This window comes from Cebus imitator, unplaced genomic scaffold (assembly GCF_001604975.1).
Source record: "Cebus imitator isolate Cc_AM_T3 unplaced genomic scaffold, Cebus_imitator-1.0 Scaffold81, whole genome shotgun sequence".
Taxonomy (NCBI): Eukaryota; Metazoa; Chordata; class Mammalia; order Primates; family Cebidae; genus Cebus; species Cebus imitator.
The window spans coordinates 820,403-839,972 of record NW_016107396.1 but is presented as its reverse complement, the minus strand read 5'-3'; the positions used below and the strand labels follow the sequence as shown (position 1 = coordinate 839,972).

The window sequence follows — 19,570 nt, the reverse complement described above, 5'->3', positions numbered from 1 at the left end:
AAACTCCGTCTCAAAAAAAAAAAAAAAAAAAAAAAAAGATCCTGCCCTCATGAAGCTTTTATTCTAACGAAGGATACAGACAATGGGAATAATAAAATAATATATTATTTGCTGTGTCAGCTGATAAGTGCAATGGGAAATAAAGAAAAAGTAAAGGAGAATAAGAGAGAAATTGGTAGTATTTGGGGTACCCTGGAAGCAGTATGCAACTTTAAATAGGGTGGAAAGAGTAAGAGTCATTGAGTTGACATTGAGCAGAGACTTGAAGAAAATAAAAGAATTCGCCCTTCAAATATTCAGGAGACAAGCATCCTAGGCAGAAGAAACAGCCCTTGTAAAGGCCCAAAACTGGGAGTGTACTTGAGTCTATGAGTAGAATGCAGCTGATAATCCCCCATACGTAAAGCTTTGCAAACTGATTATGTCATCTGTAACACACACACACAGACACACAGACACACACACGCTCCTTTCCAAATAGAAAAAAAATGTGTTAAGCTTTTTATGAATATGTTTCCTTTTATTATAACATTGTCATGGTGAGTTAGACCTTTTTGTAAATATTGGGAAAAAATCTCTAGAGAAAGAGCTTTACTATATTGGGGTACTATATAATAGTTAAATTAATTATTGCAAGACAAATCTATGCCTCCAATTCTTTGATTTTACATATATATATATATATATATATACACGTATATATACACACACATACACACCTGTTACCAAAACATAATTGCTTACCTATGTCTGATACTTTTCTTTTGTTTAGTCTAAAACAATTTGATCTGTAATAAATAACATAATCAAGTTAACATTAATTCAATGTAAACCAAAATATTTAGGTCATTCTGTCCCAAAAGGAAAACAGAGAAGTATAAGTGTGACAGGAAGTTGCACAAAAATTCAGTGTTTAAAAATGTCAACATGTGCCTGGGTGTGGTGACTCACACCTGTAATGCCAGCACTTTGGAAGGCTGAGGTGGGAGGATCACTTGAGGCCAGGAGTTCAAGACCAGCCTAGCCAACATGTTGAAACCCTGTCTCTACAAAAAAATTAGCTGGGCGTGGTAGCCCACACCTATAACCTCAGCTACTCAGGAGGCAGAGGCTTCAGTGAGCAGAGGTCACACTCTAGGCTGGGCGACAGAGTGAGACTTCAACTAAAAACAAAGTTAGCATTTTTTATCATGTATTAACATATTTGATTACGGATATGAAACAATATGAAAAGGTAATATGATGTTATGTGATTAAATTTCTACTAAATATTGTGCACATGTTGTAAATTATGCTGATAGTGGTTGTGTGCTATTGTTTGTATTCTCCTGCTTTGTTGGCACGTGAGGTGCTGCAGAGGTGGGTAGAGATAGAAGTAAATACAGCATTGATTATATTTGATTGGGATTGGTACAACATCACAGGTGGAAATAATATGAATATCTTTTACAAAACTGAACAAAAAAATCCTTACAGAGGCCTAATACAAATAGGAGAATAGTTACAGAATGAAAACCGTGTCTCTTCCTATATATATTTTTAAATTTAAATGACATATAATAGTAACATGACTATTACTATCTAGGCTATCTTTCTGGCACATGGACCCAGTTTTAAAGAGAAGACTGAAGTTGAACCATTTGAAAATATTGAAGTCTATAACCTAATGTGTGGTAAGTATATTTAAATAAATTGGCCAGCAAAATGTGGACAGTTTTAAATATATGTAATTTGAAATTGGTAGCCAGCTGAATCCCAGAGGCTGAATACTCTGTAGTGAGAAGGCAGAAAGTAAAAAACATGAGGAAGAATTATTCCTTACTCAGAATTATTCAACTATAAGAGTGAATTATTTTTGTTTTACTAATAATGGTAAACTTTTTTATTTTTATTTTTGAGATGGAGTCTTGCAGTGGTGTGATCCCAGCTCACTGCAACCTCCGCCTCCCAGGTTCAAGTGATTCTCCTGTCTCAGCCTCCTGAATAGCTGGGATTATAAGTGTGAACCAACACGCCCGGCTGCTTTTTTTTTGTATTTTTTGTAGGGACGGTGTTTCACCATGTTGGCTAGGCTGATCTCAAACTCCTGACCTCAAGTGATCTGCCCATATTAGCCTCTCAAAGTGCCAGGATTACAGGAATGAGCCACCACTCCCAGCCAGTAATGAAAAACTTTAGATCTCAGAAGACCAACCTTTTCTATTAGTTATTAGATGATAATTTAATTTAATGAAACTTAGGTAAATAACACTTCCAACTTTTCAAAGCAAGACAAACATGCCAAAAAATACAACATTTTATTGTAATTGTGAAGAGAAGCTCTCTGGCATAAAAACATGGGCAAAGAGTCCTAGCTGTTAAGACACTTGTTATTATACTCAATGTTAAAAAGCCTTAAAGCGTTAGGATTTTCAGAAGCCTAACCTACCTTCCTACCTGCATGCTTGCTGCAGGCCATTGTATCAACAAACCATTTATTTATCTACCAAGGCAATGAATCATTTGCAATTTCACTGTTAGCTTTAGAAATTTGGACATAAACCTGCTTACAACTGTCTCTCTTAATCTTGTCACTGGCTTGTGGTAATGGAATGTGACTTAGAGATCAAAGGTATCCATTTTTTAAAATGGTGTATTGTAGCCTTAACAACTTACATTCTTGTTGCCCACAGCTAGGTTTATGGTCTGGACTGTTGGCCCTTTGCAGAACTGGCTAGAAGGAACTAGACAGGACTTCATTCCCAGGAGAGATCTGTTAGGTGGCAGGCGGTCAGCAGGAATTACTTAAAAGGCTATGTTGGTGAAATATTTGTATGTTTCATAGAAACTTACAAATATATTTTGTATCATGTATTTTCTTTCTTTCTTTTTTTTTTTAAGGCTAGTCAAGGGAAGCAGTGGGAGTGGAGACGGAACAAAGAAATCTGTAACTGGTTGTGATCAATTAGTTGTAAACACCACTGCACTCGGAGCAGCCGTATTATGTATTTTCATAGAAAAAAGCTCTCTGAATATTAAGCAAAATTCACTAGTTCCATTTTTTAAAAAGTGTCTGCCTTTAGAGAGCTTTTATGTAATTAAGTAAATATACTACAAGGAAGATTATAAATTATTTAATTTCTTTACACTTGTTTTTATTAAGAATATGGCGTTTTATGCTAGAAAATCATGATATGCTTAAGAAACAAAGTGATTATTTAAGGAAGCTTTTCTTTGGAGAAACAGAAACTGTTCATGAAAGTTCCTCTGACTCATCTGCAGCGACTGTTCCCATTCCTTATTTATTTCAAGAGATGGGGTCGCAGTATGTCACCTAGGCTGGCCTCAAACTCCTGGGCTCAAGCAACCCTCTTGCCTCAGCCTGTTGAGTAGCCAGGACTAGAGGTGCACTGCTGCACCCAGTTAGTTCCTATTCTTTAGAAAGACTAAGTGTTTGAAACCATGGAGTAAAAAATCAGTAAACTGAATGGCATATGCACTACACAGCTTCCTTTCAGCAGAATTTAGTAAAGGCAGTGAAAGAGTAGGTGCTTGTTTCTTCCCATCTCCCATAGAGGAGTTGTTGCTTTCCAATTTAAAGCAAATATTTTTTTTTTTAAAAAAACAGATCTTCTACGCATTCAGCCAGCACCAAACAATGGAACCCATGGTAGTTTAAACCATCTTCTGAAGGTGCCTTTTTACGAGCCATCGCATGCAGAGGAGGTGTCAACGTTTTCTGTTTGTGGCTTTACTAATCCACAGCCCACAGATTCTCTAGACTGTTTATGCCCTTACCTACAAAATGTAAGTAACAACTTCATGCATTCATAAGAATGTCAAGGGGCAAGCTATGCTTAACCTGGTAGTCGGCAACAACCAGGTTTGTGTTCTGACTTGCATACTTACTTAGTAAATATACGTGGTTTCTCTGAACCTTATCTGGAAACATGAAGTGAAAATGCATACATTATAAGATTAAATATGGAAACATGCTTTGTAAACTAGAAAGCACTATTTGCTCATTGTTAATGTCATTATAAGCTAACTGTCCTTCACCTTTCAATATAGTAATCTTTGAGCTCTCTCCAATTTCCCTTATAAACCATTCTTTCTGTAGTTTATGAATCAGAAGTTCATGCCTGGTTATATACAGCAGAAAAAACTGGGAGGATGTAGGGATTGTAACTTGCTGTTTGACACACTCACTAGGGTAGGTCCTGTGGGGTATTCCTTTGGGCAGCAGGGAAGAATCTGGCTGACAGTTGACAGGGAAGGTCTTTTTAGTAGATCAGGCTGAGTTCAGGAGCAGGACTTCAGATCCCAGGAGACTTTCAATAAGGTGAGGTTTTAGTGCTAGGAGAGTCCCCAGGGGCAAGGAATCATAACCGGAGCTCAAAATATAAAGACCAAGCCTGCTTGTGAGAATCAGAGCACCTGGATGGAGTTGGGATTTCAGAGTGAAATTGGAGCCCAGTTATCAGGAGTCTATCAAGTTAAAGTTAAAAGTCAAATCAAAAGTCAAGGGACATTTGATTCCAAGCTCTAAATGTGTTTGTAGAGCTAAATAAAAACACCTGCTGCCTCAGGTAAGAATTTTTCCTTATAGTGAGAAGTAGGTGAAGACATCACGATCTCTAATCTTCAAAATAGCATTATACCACAGAAATAAATAAATAACCAACCAAAGGGGCTTTAAGGGACAAAAGCTTAGCAAATTTCTCAATGAAGATCAAACCCACAGCAAAGATCAGGGTAAGGGTGTGTGCTTCCTACTGACTGCTCCTGATAACCTCAATCAAATTGCCATTAAAAATCAATAACATTGCTGATGTTATGGGTATGTTATTTCTCATTTTAGAGATAAAGCATGCTCAGAGAAGTTAGGTAAATTGTCCAAAGCCAGAGAAGCTTGGTCTATCTGACTGCAAACCCCAAGTTCCATGTAAAGAATGCCTCTTGCTATTCAAAGTGTGGTCCCAGGACCAGCATCTCCATCACTTGCAAATTGGCTAGAGATGCAGAATCTCAAGCCCTACCTTAGGTTTCCTGAACCAGAATCCATGTTTTAACAAAACCCTCAAGAGATTGTGTGCATATTAAAGCTTAAGGAGCATTAGGATGTTGCCATCCCAAAATAGTCATTGATTCCAGCGGTGATCAGAATGCTTTGCCCCATTATCAACTGTATTTTTGCAAATTCTTTCTCTTTCTCTCTCTCTCTCTCCGTCACACACACACACACACACACACACACACACACGGGATGCAGGGAGCAGCAGTATATTTTTTAATAGTGGCAGAATTAGAACCTAAAGTTAGCCTAGCTTCTTTGATAGTACAACACTCAATTGATTACTACAGAAATAATCTTGATTACCCTTGATTAAAACATGTATTGTTACTTTGACTTACCTCCCTTTCCCATCCCCCATTATCTTGCAGAGTACTCAGCTTGAACAAGTGAATCATATGCTAAATCTCACCCAAGAAGAAAGTAAGTCAATAGAAAACATGTTAAGTCTTTGATATTTAGACCTGACAAAACACAACATTGCCCTTTTAGGACTCTCCAAAATAAGCTGGCAGAGGCTCTTGAACATAAAGATTTTATTGCCAATATACAGAAGGTTAAAAGAAGAAAACAACCCACAACACATATAATGATAATAATACAAGCATGGGGTATTTCCAGTGATTACAGGAACATAATGAATTCCTTGAAGCGGTTGTGACTTATCTGCAGTCCTCTATTTCCTTTCCTTACATGTAAGCATACTGAACTGCCTGGGTTTGAGTCCTACCTCTGTGCTTCCTAGTTGTGTAATCTAGGGCAAATCACTTATCCTCTCTGTGCCTCAGTCTCCTCATCTGTAATAACTGCACTCACCTCATGTAGTTGTAAAAATTTAAAAAGTTAATACATGGAAAGGATTCACAATTGTGCCTGGCTTGTAGCAATATTATTATTACCTGTTATGTTTTAAGTATTCTTGTAATAAACTCACTCTGCTTCAGATTCATCGCTTATAAAATGGGGATACCTACTTTATAGAGTTGCTATGAAGATTACATGAGTTAATATAAGTGCCTGGCCTATAGTTAAGAGCTTAGTAAATGTATTAGTTGTTTTGATAATCTTATAATCTGCCATGTGTTATTCTCATGGCATGAATAGCTTGCAGGTTTTTAATCCATCACTAATTGATCGATTTTTAAGAAGCATACAAGTAAAAGTAAATAAATACATTAAAATGTTGTTTTAGTCCATTCAGGTTGGTGCAAAAGTAATTGTGTGTTTTTTTCTATTAAAAATAATGGCAAAACCTGACAGGCATGAGGGCTTACTCCTGTAATTCCAGCAATTTTGGAGGTCAAGGCAGACAGGTCATTTGAGGTGAGGAGTTCAAGCCCATCCTGGCCAACATGGTGAAGCCCCGTCTCTACTTCAAAAAAAAAAAAAAATTAGCTGGGCATGGTGATGTGCCCTTGTAATCCCACTTACTCAGGGGGCTGAGGTAGAATTGTTTGAACCCAGGAGGTGGAGGTTGCAGTGAGCCAAGATCACACCACTGCACTCCAGCTTGGGTGACAGAGCAAGACTTGGCCTCAAAAGTAATGGGAAAAATCACAATTACTTTTGCTCCAACCTAACATAACAAGATACCATAGACTAGGTAGCTTACAGACCACAGAAATTTACTTCTCATAGTTCTGGAGGCTGGGAAGTCCAAGATCAAGTTGCCAACAGATTTAGTTTCTGATGAGGGCCTGATTTCTCATAAAGGGCCTTCTCACTCTGAGCTCACATAGTGGAAGAAGTGAAGGTGTCCCTGGGGTCTCTTTGATAACAGCACTAATTCTGCTCATGGGGGTTCTTATCTCATGACCTAATCACCTCCTAAAGTTCCCATCTCCTAATACCATCACCTTTGGGATTGGGATTTCAGTTTAAACATTTTAGAGAGACATAAACGTTCCAATTATAAGACATATGTTTATAAAATTCCAACATCTTCCCTATGACAATTACTAAAGTAGGTCATCTTTGTTACAAAGTATATACTTTTGATTTTGAAGGTTTTACCTCTTCATATAAGTCCTCTGAGCTGTAAAATATAAGGAATCACAGAGGGCAGGCTTCAGATCCTTGCATAGGCTCTTGCTTGGCCAACTTACTTATCTAAGCCTTAATTTTATAATCTGTAAAATGGAGTAATAACACCATTATTATTATTATTAATTATACATAGGATTGTTTTAAGAATTGAAAGAGGTTAAATATGTAAAATATTTTTTAGAGTACTTGTCATATAATAAGTCATAAAAGAGTGATAGTTATAGGGGTAGTTATTACATGCAAAGAAGCATTTTCTAATTTCATGAATCTTTTTATTTTATGTTATTTTAATTTTAGTGACAGCAACAGTGAAAGTAAATTTGCCGTTTGGGAGGCCTAGGGTACTGCAGAAGAACACAGACCACTGTCTCCTTTACCACAGGGAATATGTCAGTGGATTTGGAAAAGCTATGAGGATGCCCATGTGGAGTTCATACACAGTCCCCCAGTTGGTAAGTCCCTGAGTCCATTGATCCATGGAGGCAAGAAATGTTTATAATCCTTTAATATTCTAAGAGTTGAATCTTGTTTTGTAGTAGAGATCCAAGGGAGAGAACTCACTGGCCTATACCTTGTAAGACAATGTGCAAGTATTATAAAAGGTTTTTATAGGAGCTACGTGGGTGCAAAAGAGGAACACATTATGTTTTGCCTGGAGAAAATGGAAAATGTTTACAGGCCAATTGGCCAATAGGTAAGGCAGGTAGAAAAGAACATTTTAAACAGAAGCAATGGGCAGTACAGAGGTGTACTATTCATTTAACATTCCCCAAGTATATCGTGGTTGCACATAGAAGGTGATGATAACTAGATTATAAAGGGCTTTGTATTTGCTTCATTGTTTAATAAGTACTTTACTATTTGTTGTGTGTTATAGTAGGCACTAGATATACAAGGTGAATAAGGTATAGTCCTTCTCTGAAGGATGTAGCACTCTAGTAAGTCAGGCTAGATTTACATGGACAAATGTATTATGTCACAGATCTCCAGGCTGTGGTTGAGGTCCACTTGTTTAAAGCCCCTTCCCTCTTCACTGTCTGGCAAACTCTCTTGCCCTAAGTAGTGCAAGAACAGTTGACAACCCTTCAGGAAGAAAATAGTAGATCCCTACCTCACATCACACACAAAATTAATACATTGGTAGATTTGTAGACCTAAATAGAACAGCAAGTCCGTATTCCCTTTGTGCATTTCTTTATGATCTTGAGATAGAGAAGGCTTTCTTGGGACACAGGAAGAACAACATTAAAAATGCAGAGGAAATTGATTAATTTAACTACATTAACATTAATGTGTGACAAAATAACAACGTTGTAGATGGAACAATACATTTGCATTGCACATAAGAAACAAGTTATGAGTATCCAGAATTGTAATTAGATTCAGAATAGCTAATAAATTTTCACCAATCAACAATAGAATGACAAGCATTTTAGTTACTACATGAACAAAGGATAGAAGCCAAGCAATCGAATCTCATTCTCAATAAGAAAAATGTAAATTAAAACAAAACTTAGGGCCAGGCACAGTGGCTCACGCCTGTAATCCCAGCGCTTTGGGAGGCCGAAGTGGGCAGGTTGCCTGAGGTCAGGAGTTTGAGACCAACCTGGCCAACATAGTGAAACCCCATCTCTATTAAAAATACAAAATTAGCCTGGCAGGGTGGCACGTGCCTGTAATTCCAGCTACTTAGGAGGCTGAGGCAGGAGAATCGCTTGAACCTGGGAGGAGGAGGTTGCAGTGAGCCAAGATTGTGCCATTGCACTCCAGCCTGGGCAACAAGAGTGAAACTCTGTCTCAAAACAAAACAAAAAACAGCAACAAAACTTAAAGTATGCCAAAAGTCAGTCCAAACACTCCTATGGGGCAGCGATGATTTTATTTAATGCATCCTCAGTACAATAGAATTGCCCAGTAAATGCTTATTGAATGAAATGCATTGAATGAATTAACCACAACCATTATTTTTAGACTTTTAAAGACAAAGTTATACCACCCACCAAAAGATAAAATAATCAGGGAGCTGTTATTATAGAGAAAATCTTAGTGTTTTAGATCCAGAGACTGATGACAAACTTATAGCTGTCACTGTTTTTGCTAAAAGTACCACCTCTTTTTTGGAAAGGAAATAATTGGTTGCCTCGGTTTATCTACTCTTCCTGTTCCCATTCAAGGTTTTTGGAGAAAAATAAGCATATTTTCCTATTACTAATTAAAACTTTGTATATTCTGAAAGCCAGCTCTGTTGCTGTCAATGGTTCAATTGGGGTCACTAGTAACAGTACTAATGTTTGTTTCCTAATGTGGGCAAATATTTTACCAACAGTTACCTGAGTTCATATGTCCAGTTGGTGGCAACATTACTTTCTTAATATGCACAATGTTCAGTTTGTGATTTTCTTCAACATAAAACATTCCTTAAAATAACTTCTATTTTGTTACTGTTTTCGAGAAGAGTGGCATACTCAGGGTCAGTCCTATTACTTAATTCTCTGTTTTGAAAATTCCAGGTATGAGGGATTGTGTGGCATTAAAGGGAATGTTTATGTTTTTAATACTTTTCCCCTGCTGTCTTGCATTCCTGAATTTTTATGAGCTTCAGCGGAAACCAAAGGCAGAGAGATTCTAAGTGGACTCAGACTAGGATTTTAGTACAATTCTTCTTTGTTGTTGTTTTAAAACTAGCTTCTTTGTTACCAAATTTCCTGTCCTTTCACTGATCCCACAGAAGTACTTGTGTATTTCTCCATCCATGTGACAGGATGGAATTCTAGCAATTTTCTGCTTTCTAATTCAGAAATTACTCTGTTAGTGTGTTGTGGTTCAAGAAAATTACATATAAGGTTGTTTTGGGATTCACATAAAAATGTTGTAAATCAGCTCTGTGTTTCAAAAAAATCAGGCTTTAAATAAGCACTTTTTGGAACATGAACCCAATTGGCCTAAGCCTTTAAGTTTTATGGAGCTTTTGTTTTTCTGTGGTTTTGGTGGGTTTTCTAATTTTTATTGTTATCTCAGAAGAGTTGTGGGGAAGTAGTTGTGATTTGAAATCTTGGTCCTAGAACAGCTGTTTCAAAAACGTTAAGGTTGTTCAGGCTGTACATAGATTTTGCTTCTGGGCCTATTCAGAAGGAAGATATAAACTAGTGTTTCTGGTGCTAGGTGAAAATTTGAAAATAAGAGCAAGAATTGTGATTATTGTTTAAAATAGATGTTGCAGAATTTAATGTGAAATCAAATAAATTTTCACAGTGTACTTTGAAAAATGCCCCTCTCTCTCCCTATGTATTTATGTATCTATCTGTCTATCTCTTTCTATTTATCTATCTATAGTTACATGTCTATCTATTTGTCAATCTCCTATATCATTCCATGTTAAAAAGCCTTTATTCTTGTTTCTAAAGATTATTTTGTGAGTCTTTAAAACAAGGGCATTATTGTGTTGTGCAAACATTTTTGAACTATGAAAAATTATTTTTCCCTATAGAAAAATTATTCAACCAGACAAATAATTAAAAACATACATAGTTATTATCCTTACCGTAAGGCAAAATTGTAACTATCTCATCTTCAAATAAGTAGGTTTTAGCTTGTACATTCAACCTACAGGTTAAGAAGCATCTGTAACTTCAACAGAAATAATTTTATCCTCTGTTCAAGTTCTGTTTTGTTTCAATGCCAGACTAAAAGTACAAGCAGCTCACATTCCTGTCTGTGCTCATTATTTACTTCTCCAGAAAGATTTTGAGAGCTAAGAAGTTCATATTTCATCTCAGTGTTTGAATTCTATTTATTGCTTTTCTGACTTTCTATCGCCTGGCTTCAAAAAGTCCAGGGAACTCTGACAGGATGGCAGGATTGAAGCTGTTTATGTGTGGGGTGGGGGTGGGGGTGGTTCACTAAAGCCTTCTTTATTATAGAAAGGACCTGCCCATACTTCCCTCCATCCTTCTAGAGGGCTGCCTATTGCGTAATCTTGCCTGGATAAAGAAGGCCACATTCTTATTCCTAGTATTGATGCATTTTTATTTGAGGGTTGAAGTTTGGTATGTAAGAAATAAATTTCAAGATTTTCGTGTAGCAGAAAATGTGACTTTTTTTTTTTTTTTAGTACTTTCTGGCTGAAGCTATCCCAGCTCATTTCCCTTAGCCCAAAGTCTAAGTTACTTTGAGAACACGGTAAACATTTCTTCAAGTAAAACTTACTAATGTGCAATGTTTGAGAACAACGATAAAAGTGTGTGTTAGGAAATATCAAACTCACAATACACCAGGGTTCTATGGGGCCAACTCAGTCAACAGTCACTATTCCTTATTCCCCCATTTTACGACATACTTATATGGACCTTATACCAAGTGGAGAAACCTGGTCACTCAGAACTGTATACTACGATATGTTTTTGAAAGAATATAAACAAATGCTTTTAGCTTTCCAGACTCAGGCACCTGAAGGAAAGTGAAATAAATGGTGAGAACTCATGCAACACATTTAGCGCAAATGTCTTTGTATTTCTTGGTTTATTTCTTGTTTGGGTGGACTGTATCACTCAGGAGCTTCCTGAGAAAGGAAAAAGGGAAGATATATTCTTGAGAGTTTGTGTGTCTCAATATGTTTTTATTCTGTCTATACACTTAATTGATGTTTTGGCTGGCTTCAGAATGTTAGAAATAATTTTTCTTCAAAATTAATAAGGCAGGCTGAGCACAGTGGCTCATGCCTAAAATCCCAGCACTTTGGGAGGCTGAGGCAGACGGATCATCTGAGGTCAGGAGTTCGAGACCAGCCTGGCCAACAGGGCAAAACCCTGTTTCTACTAAAATACAAAAATTAGCTGGGCATGGTGGTGCATGCCTATAATCCAGCTACTTGGGGAGCTGAGGCAGGAGAATCAGGTGAACCCAGGAGGTAGAGGTAGCAGTGAGCCAAGATGGCACCACTGCACTCCAGAGCCTGGGGGACAGAGTGAGATTCCAGTTCAAACAAAACGAAACAAAACAAAACAAACAAACAAACAAAAAAACCAGACTTCCGAGGCCAGTTCTCTAATGAGTTTGGATTTTTCCGATTTTTCCATCTCTTTGTCTTTAATTCCACGTTTTGAGACATGTCTGCAACTTCATCCTCTGGATCTTATTGAGTGTCTTCTTTTTGCGGTCATATTTTGAAATCCTAAGAGATCTTTCTGTTATCTTTTCCCTTTTTACAAATTGCCTTTTCTTTCTTCTTTATGGATGCCGTACATACTCTCAGCTTTCTGAGAAAAGAATTTTCTTCTGCCTTCTGCATTGTCTTTTTCTTCTCCCTTATTCCCCAGTGTCTAGTGGTTCTTGGTTGTCAGCTTCTATTTTAAGGGTTAGGCACTAAACTACATGGCTGGGTCTCCAGTCTATAAGTTTCACTCAGGACTGTATACTGAACTCAGAACTGTGTCACTATAGGTTGTTCAGGAAGAGAACCAGTCCTTTGGTTGAGGACTCCAAACTGACAGTTTCTAGTTTCCTTTCAGGCTGGTTTGTTTTCCAAAGAGAGGATACTTCTAATCTGACTCAACATATACAATTTTCAGGCTGTATGGGCAATGAGACTGGGGAGTCTTGTCATTCAGTATGTAGAGTTTTATTTAATCTCATTGCTTTCAGTATGTTGCACCTGCTGTTGGCTATGCCCTCTGTCTTTTAGTCTGATCATTCCTCTGGTTTAAACTCTCCAGAGAATAAACATGCTGTCTAGCCCTTTCTGCAGACTTTCACTCTCTCCACTATTTCCAGCCTTATGCAAACTCCTGTCTTTAGGACGCCAAGTTCTACCCTTCTGGGGGTCTATAGTCAGACTTTCTAGGTGCTTTCCACAAACCTAAGCTCTTGGTAGTCAGTGTTTACTTGTGTACTAAATCAGTTTATTATTTATCTAATTTCCATGTCTGAACATTCCCTGTCCTCTCTTATGTGTCTTTATTATTACTGTCCTCTTAATGGAATTTTAGAAGGGAGCAACATAAATGTATGCGTTCAATCAAGTTGGGAAGTTTACTCATCTTCCGTATCTTTTCCAGCTGGAGCTTTGTATAATGTTAGAGGGGAGAGTCTCTGCTTTGCTTTCTCTGGACTTTTCTCATTTTCAGCTCCCACCTGTTGTATACCTCAGCATGGTGCTCTCCTGGCTACAAAGACAGCACACCGTGTATGTTGCCTCCTCCTTTGTGAATTGAGCTAAAAGGTTTTAGACAACATAGCTAATTTTGCTTTCAGCACAATGCAGTGAATAAAGGAAGGTCATCCTAATTTAACCTTCATTTTTTGTAAATTATTTCAAGTTTTGTTAAGAAAGATAGCCATTGTGGGCAGTAGAGAGCATACAAATCAACATGTCTGAGAAAAATAAATAAATATCTAAATGTTCACACTTACCCATGATTATATGCTAATCAAAATACAATTACCACGTAATATGGTATTGCCTTAAATACTTGAGTCAGAGATCACATTTATAGGATGTCCTCTTGGTGAATAAATTATTGTACTAGTCTTTAAATAGGGTTGGAAATAAATTGTTATTATTATTTTTTAAGACAGAGTCTTGTTCTGTTGCCCAGGCTGGAGTGCAGTAGCATGATCTGAGCTGACTGCAACCTCTGCCTCCCAGATTCAAGTAATTCTCCTGCCTCAGCCTCCTGGGTAGCTGGGATTACAGATCGCCACCACCATGCCCAGCTAATTTTTGTATTTTTAGTAGAGATGGGGTTTCACCATGTTGGACCAGGCTAGTCTCGAACTCTTGACCTCAAGTGATCTGCTCACCTCTGCCTCCCAAAGTGTTGGGATTACAGGCATGAGCCACCATACCTGGCCTAGGAAATTATTTTTAAAATTCTTATATTTCATGATGAATGAAGCATGACTATAAATTTATTTAAATTCAGAACTATGATTAGACAACTACACCCTCTTTGAATTAATCTTAGGTTGATAAGTCCTTAAACAGCTGAAGAATTATATATTAATACTTAGTTTATATGTGTATTTTAAAAGTAAATTACATTTTACTTTCAGTTTTTATTTACAAATACAATATATATCGCCACATAAAAGTTAGATCTTGAGCCAGGTGCGGTGGCTCACACTTGTAATCCCAGCGCTTTGGGAGGCCGAAATGGGTGGATCACCTGAGGTCTGGAGTTCGAGACTAGCCTGACCAACATGGAGAAACCCCGACTCTATAAAAAAAATAAAAATTAAAAAAAAAAAGTTAGATCTTGAAAAGGATTTTAGTTTTTAGGAATAGTTCCCATTAGTCCTCTGCTCTCAATTCAAGTTTCACTGTGCAAATATTTTTTTCCAAGGTGTATTTGATTTGCCCTCCCGATGTCCTTAACCAGAAGGAAACCACAGAAGAAAACACTGCTCAAGACACCCATTCCCACTGCTTGCGTAGACCTGATTCACTAGGAAAATAGGAAAAGCTTAAATGAAAAACATTCTAGGGAAGTGACAAACCATATAAGGCAATGGGTGAGCCGCAATTGTGGGCATAATATTTTTTCTCTCTCTCTTTCAACAGGGAGACACATCGCCTCTTCCTCCCACTGTCCCAGACTGTCTGCGGGCTGATGTCAGGGTTCCTCCTTCTGAGAGCCAAAAATGTTCCTTCTATTTAGCAGACGAGAATATCACCCACGGCTTCCTCTACCCTCCTGGTTAGTAGAACTCTTTTTTAGAGCAGCAGCTTAGAAAGCTCTCATCAGCTGGATGTGGGCATGTGCCTTAAACATATACTCGCCACCAAAACTACCTGCTTGGGCTAAGCTAGCTGCCTGAGAGGCTTCCAGTGGTTGTGGCTGGCCAGAGCAGCACAGCAGCTGTAATAAAGACTAAGACATTTTGCAGTGGGATCCGCACAGCAGCTCTCATCTGGCCCAGACGTTTAGAGAGTTCGGCAGGTTTAAGTTTAATTTTAAAACTGAAGATTCTTTGCAGAAGAACACAAGGCATCTAAAAACCCATTTCTCCTAGCTCTTGCCCAAGCTAAGGTCTGCCTGGAGAATGGAGCTGTGCCTATGAAAAGAAATCAGGCTGGGTGCTCGCTTCAGCAGAACATATACTAAAATTGGAACAATACAGAGAGGATTACCTAATATAAAATAAAGTAATAATTTAAAAAAAAGAAATCAGGCTGGAATTTTGGCCTGTCGCTCATGCTGTGTGGCTAGCAATTTTAAACTGCAGATGAAGCAGCCAAATGAACTTTACGTTTTTGTTGTTGTTGTTTTCAGAAAGGATCTCTCTTGGGAACCTGCAGAAGCTGGTGTGATTTTCCTAAAACTCAAGCCACTTCCCTGTGCAACAGGAAATGTCATTTTTTATTAACTTGCCTATGAGATTTTCAGCCAGTTTCACCTTCATAGAGATTTGTAATTTAAAGATTCTGAAATTTATAATTGGAAAAAATGCTTAACGAAAGCAAGTAGCAAATCAATTTAAAACTCCTAACCGACTTAGGATAAATAAACTGATATGTTTTATGTATCTAGATATAATCAGGCATACCAAATTTATGTAAGCCTTATAATAAACATTAAAAATTTGCAACAGGCCAGGCGCGGTGGCTCACGCCCATTATCCCAGCACTTTGGGAGGCCGAAGTGGGTGGATTACCTGAGATCAGGAGTTTGAGACCAACTTGGCCAACGTGATGAAACCCTGACCTATCTCTACTAAAAATAGAAAAATTATCCAGGTTTGGTGGTGTGCACCTGTAATCCCAGTAATTCAGGAGGCTGAGGCATGAGAATGGTAGGTAGAGGCTGCAGTGAGCTAAGATCGAGCCACTGACATCAGCCTGGGTAACAGAGTGAGACTGTGTCTCAAAAAAAAAAAAAAAGTTGCAATATTTTATTAATAAAATATTTGAAATTGCTGTATAAAATTGTATCTGTTAGGCCATAAGATATTAGTTGATGTATACATGTTTGCCTGACAAGGAAATAAAATTAATAACTAAACACCTTGTCTCAAATAATTAAGGATACAGCTGGACATGGTGGCTCATGTCTATAATCCCAGCACTTTGAAAGGCCGAGACAGGTGGATCACTTGGGCTCAGGAGTTTGAGACCAGCCTGGGCAGCATAGTGAGACCTTGTCAGTTTAAAAGAAAAAAAAAAATTAAGGACAAAATGAAGCTCTCTTCTGACTCTCCAGTATAAATTCCAATTATTTGTTAAAAATAGAATTTAAAAGAACTGTTAAAAGTTAAAAGAAAAAAATTGAAGTTAAAAGAAATAAGCAAATTCTTATTTTCCTCTAAGACAGAGGTAATGTTATGTTGATTGCCTTTCCCACTTTCAGGGCTTAGTTAAAAAGGTAGAGGAGGCTTTTTGTGGGGTCTGAGGACTATAAACATCACGTAAAAGTGCCTGCTTATTGGCCTCTCATTGAAGAATTAGTTACCCAGACAGGTTGGTGCATGTCTGTAATCCCACCTACTTGGGAGGCTGAGGCAGGAGGATATTTTGAGTCCAAGAGTTTGAGATCAGCCTGGGCACAATAACGAGACTCTGCCTCAATAGTAACTAAAAAAAAGAATTAGTTAAGATATCCTAGTATAGTTTAAGTATAAAAAGTATTATAATATAAACCTCACATCAGTGAAATTGTGCACTATTTGTGTTTCTGCAACTGCCTTATTTCTCTTAATGTCCTCAGGTTTCATTCATGTTCTTATATATTACAGAAATTAAAATAGTCAAATTCATAGAATCAGAGAGTGAAATGGTGGTTGCCAGGGGCTGAGGGAAGGAGAAATAGTGAGTGCCATTAATTAAATGGGCATAAATTTTCAGTTAAGCAAGATAAATAAGCTCTGGGGATCTCCTGTAAAGTATTGTACCTAGAATCAATAGTACTGTACTATATACTTTAAAAATTGTTACAGAGTAGATCTCATGTTAAGTGTTCTCACCAAAATGAAATCAAAGGGAAAAGGATTCGAATAAACACTTCGAGCTTTGCAGCTTTTAATCATCACAATAATTCTATGAGATAGATGCCATGAGACAAAGGAAGCACAGAGGGAGGCAGCACTTTGCCTGAGGGGTGCAGCTGTGAGCAGCAGAGCTGGGGTTCCCACCTGGGCTGTCTGCTTCCAGAACGCACTCGTTGAACACTCACTGTGCTCTCCTCAGAGCCCATGATTTGTGGTGTTGCCTTTAGCAGTCTCTGTATTAGTCTGTTCTCATGCTGCTAATAAAGGCATACCTGAGACTTGATAATTTATAAAGGAAGGAAAAAAGGTTTAATGGACTCAGAGTTCCACATGGATGGCGAGACCTCACAATCATGACAGAAGATGAAGGAAGAGCAAAGGGACATCTTACATGACAGCAGGCAAGAGAGAGCGTGTGCAGGGGAACTTCTCTTTATAAAACCATCAGATCTCGTGAGATTTATTCACTATCACGAGAACGGCATGGCAACAGCATGGAAAAGACCCCTCCCCATAAATCAATTACCTCCCACCAGGTCCCTCCCATGACACGTGGAAATCATGGGAACTACAATTCAAGATGAGATTGGGGGGGGACACAGCCAAACGATATCAGTCTCTATCAAGTAAAAACTTGTTTTCTTCAGAAAATTTTATTTTGGAAGAGAGCTATCTATAATAGCACTGTTATTTTGTACACATCAAATAACTATGCATTTATATCTGACATTCTGTTTGTTTCCTAGGGCTGCCGGAACAAATTACCAAAAAAGGTTGACTTAAAACAAAAATATATTATCTCATAGTTCCGGAGGTCAGAAGGCTAAAGTCAAGTTGTTAACAGGCCATGCTCTTTTCAAAGTCTCTAGGGGAGAATACTTCTTTGCCTCTCCCAACTGCAGGTGGTTCCAGGCGTTGCTTGGCATGTACCTGTGTCACTCAAACGTCTGCCTCCACCTTCACAGGACCTTCTCCCCTGTGCTTCTCCTCTTCCTAAGTCTCTTTCCGCTTATTAAGACACCAGTCACTGGATTTACAGCCCACCCTAAATCCAGGATAATCTCATCTACAGACTCTTAGCTACATCTGCAAAGACCTGTTTCCAAATAAGTTTATATTCACAGGGATGAAAAGAATGGTTAGGACTTGGATATATCTTTTTTGGGATCCCACTTCAACCCACTACAGGCATAAAGCTGCCTGTATTATTGATGACTTCTATTAGAAAGTACTATTCCTGTGCTTTGACTGTTAATAAATTCATATTAATATGTAATAGTAATAGGCCTATTGTGCAGTATGTCATATTTTCTCTTATAGCTGGATCTAACAAGGTCCATTTGTTTTGCAGCCATCAATAGAACTTCTGATAGCCAATATGATGCTTTAATTACCAGTAATTTGGTCCCTATGTATGAAGAATTCAAAAGTAAGTATGTCTTTAAAGTATTAATTTAAAAATAGCTAAGCGATTCCCTGAGCTTCCAAACTAACACATTTTTTTAAATTGCAATTTGTTTCTGATATTAAGGGTCATTTTGTTCTAATGGTTTAAATATAGGTACAGGAAGGATCCCAAACAAAGTTTCTTTTCAACTTATTTTGACTGGTTGCTAGAATTCTGATAATTTGTTTTTACCTTTTAATTTAATTGTAAAAAGCTATTCACAAAACTAAATTTCACTGCCACTCACTAAAAGTTAATGAAAGGTAAAATGTTCATCCCCTTCGTAATAATTAATAAGGCAACATGTATGTTCTGATCATTTTAACACTCACTGTCCCATAAGCAACTCAGCCCGAGGGAGAAATTTGGAGACATATTTAACTATAATTTCAAGGCTATAGCTACAACAACAAAAAGCTATCATCAATGTGGCTGTTTATTTTTGCTTGTGAAGCCTATTTTGGAGAATTACCCAGTCACCACTAACAATTATTGAAGTAGAATTTCATGGTATTTAAATGTACTTGTCTATAATAGAAAATAGTGTGATGTTCGATTGAAGTAGATATTTTAAACACTTTATTATTTTATTTTTAGAAATGTGGGACTACTTCCACAGTGTTCTTCTTATAAAACACGCCACAGAAAGCAATGGAGTAAATGTGGTTAGTGGACCAATATTTGATTATAATTATGATGGCCATTTTGATGCTCCAGATGAAATTACAGAGTAAGTGATTTGACTTTTTGATTTATCAATAGGGCCTCACGAGGGACAATTCCAATATTTTAAGTAGAATTCAGTATTTTAAATATTACATAATATATTCATAGACAAATGTTATTGTTCGCTATGTTCAATCTAATCTCTCTAAATATTTTGCAAAACAATTATATGGCAAAAATTTAAACCAATGGGCAAAGAAAACAGTTCCTGGAAAAGTTCAGCAAAAACTTTTTTTGGAAAATTCCTAAATTAATGGGCAAAGATAACATGAAATTTTTTAAAGGCAGAGGAGGTAGAGAAAAACTTGATGCTTTTC

General features: G+C 37.5%; 1 protein-coding gene across 1 annotated transcript in view; it reads left to right on the top strand.

The window, feature by feature from the left end:
• Positions 1-19,570, top strand: part of ENPP3 (ectonucleotide pyrophosphatase/phosphodiesterase 3) — a 94,958-nt gene that overhangs the window by 66,606 nt on the left and 8,782 nt on the right. The window contains exons 17-23 of the mRNA XM_017533239.2: positions 1,586-1,673; positions 3,608-3,786; positions 5,425-5,476; positions 7,397-7,551; positions 14,658-14,793; positions 18,432-18,509; positions 19,125-19,257. Coding sequence (XP_017388728.1) covers positions 1,586-1,673; positions 3,608-3,786; positions 5,425-5,476; positions 7,397-7,551; positions 14,658-14,793; positions 18,432-18,509; positions 19,125-19,257 — 821 coding nt within the window. The remainder of the gene's footprint in view (positions 1-1,585; positions 1,674-3,607; positions 3,787-5,424; positions 5,477-7,396; positions 7,552-14,657; positions 14,794-18,431; positions 18,510-19,124; positions 19,258-19,570) is intronic.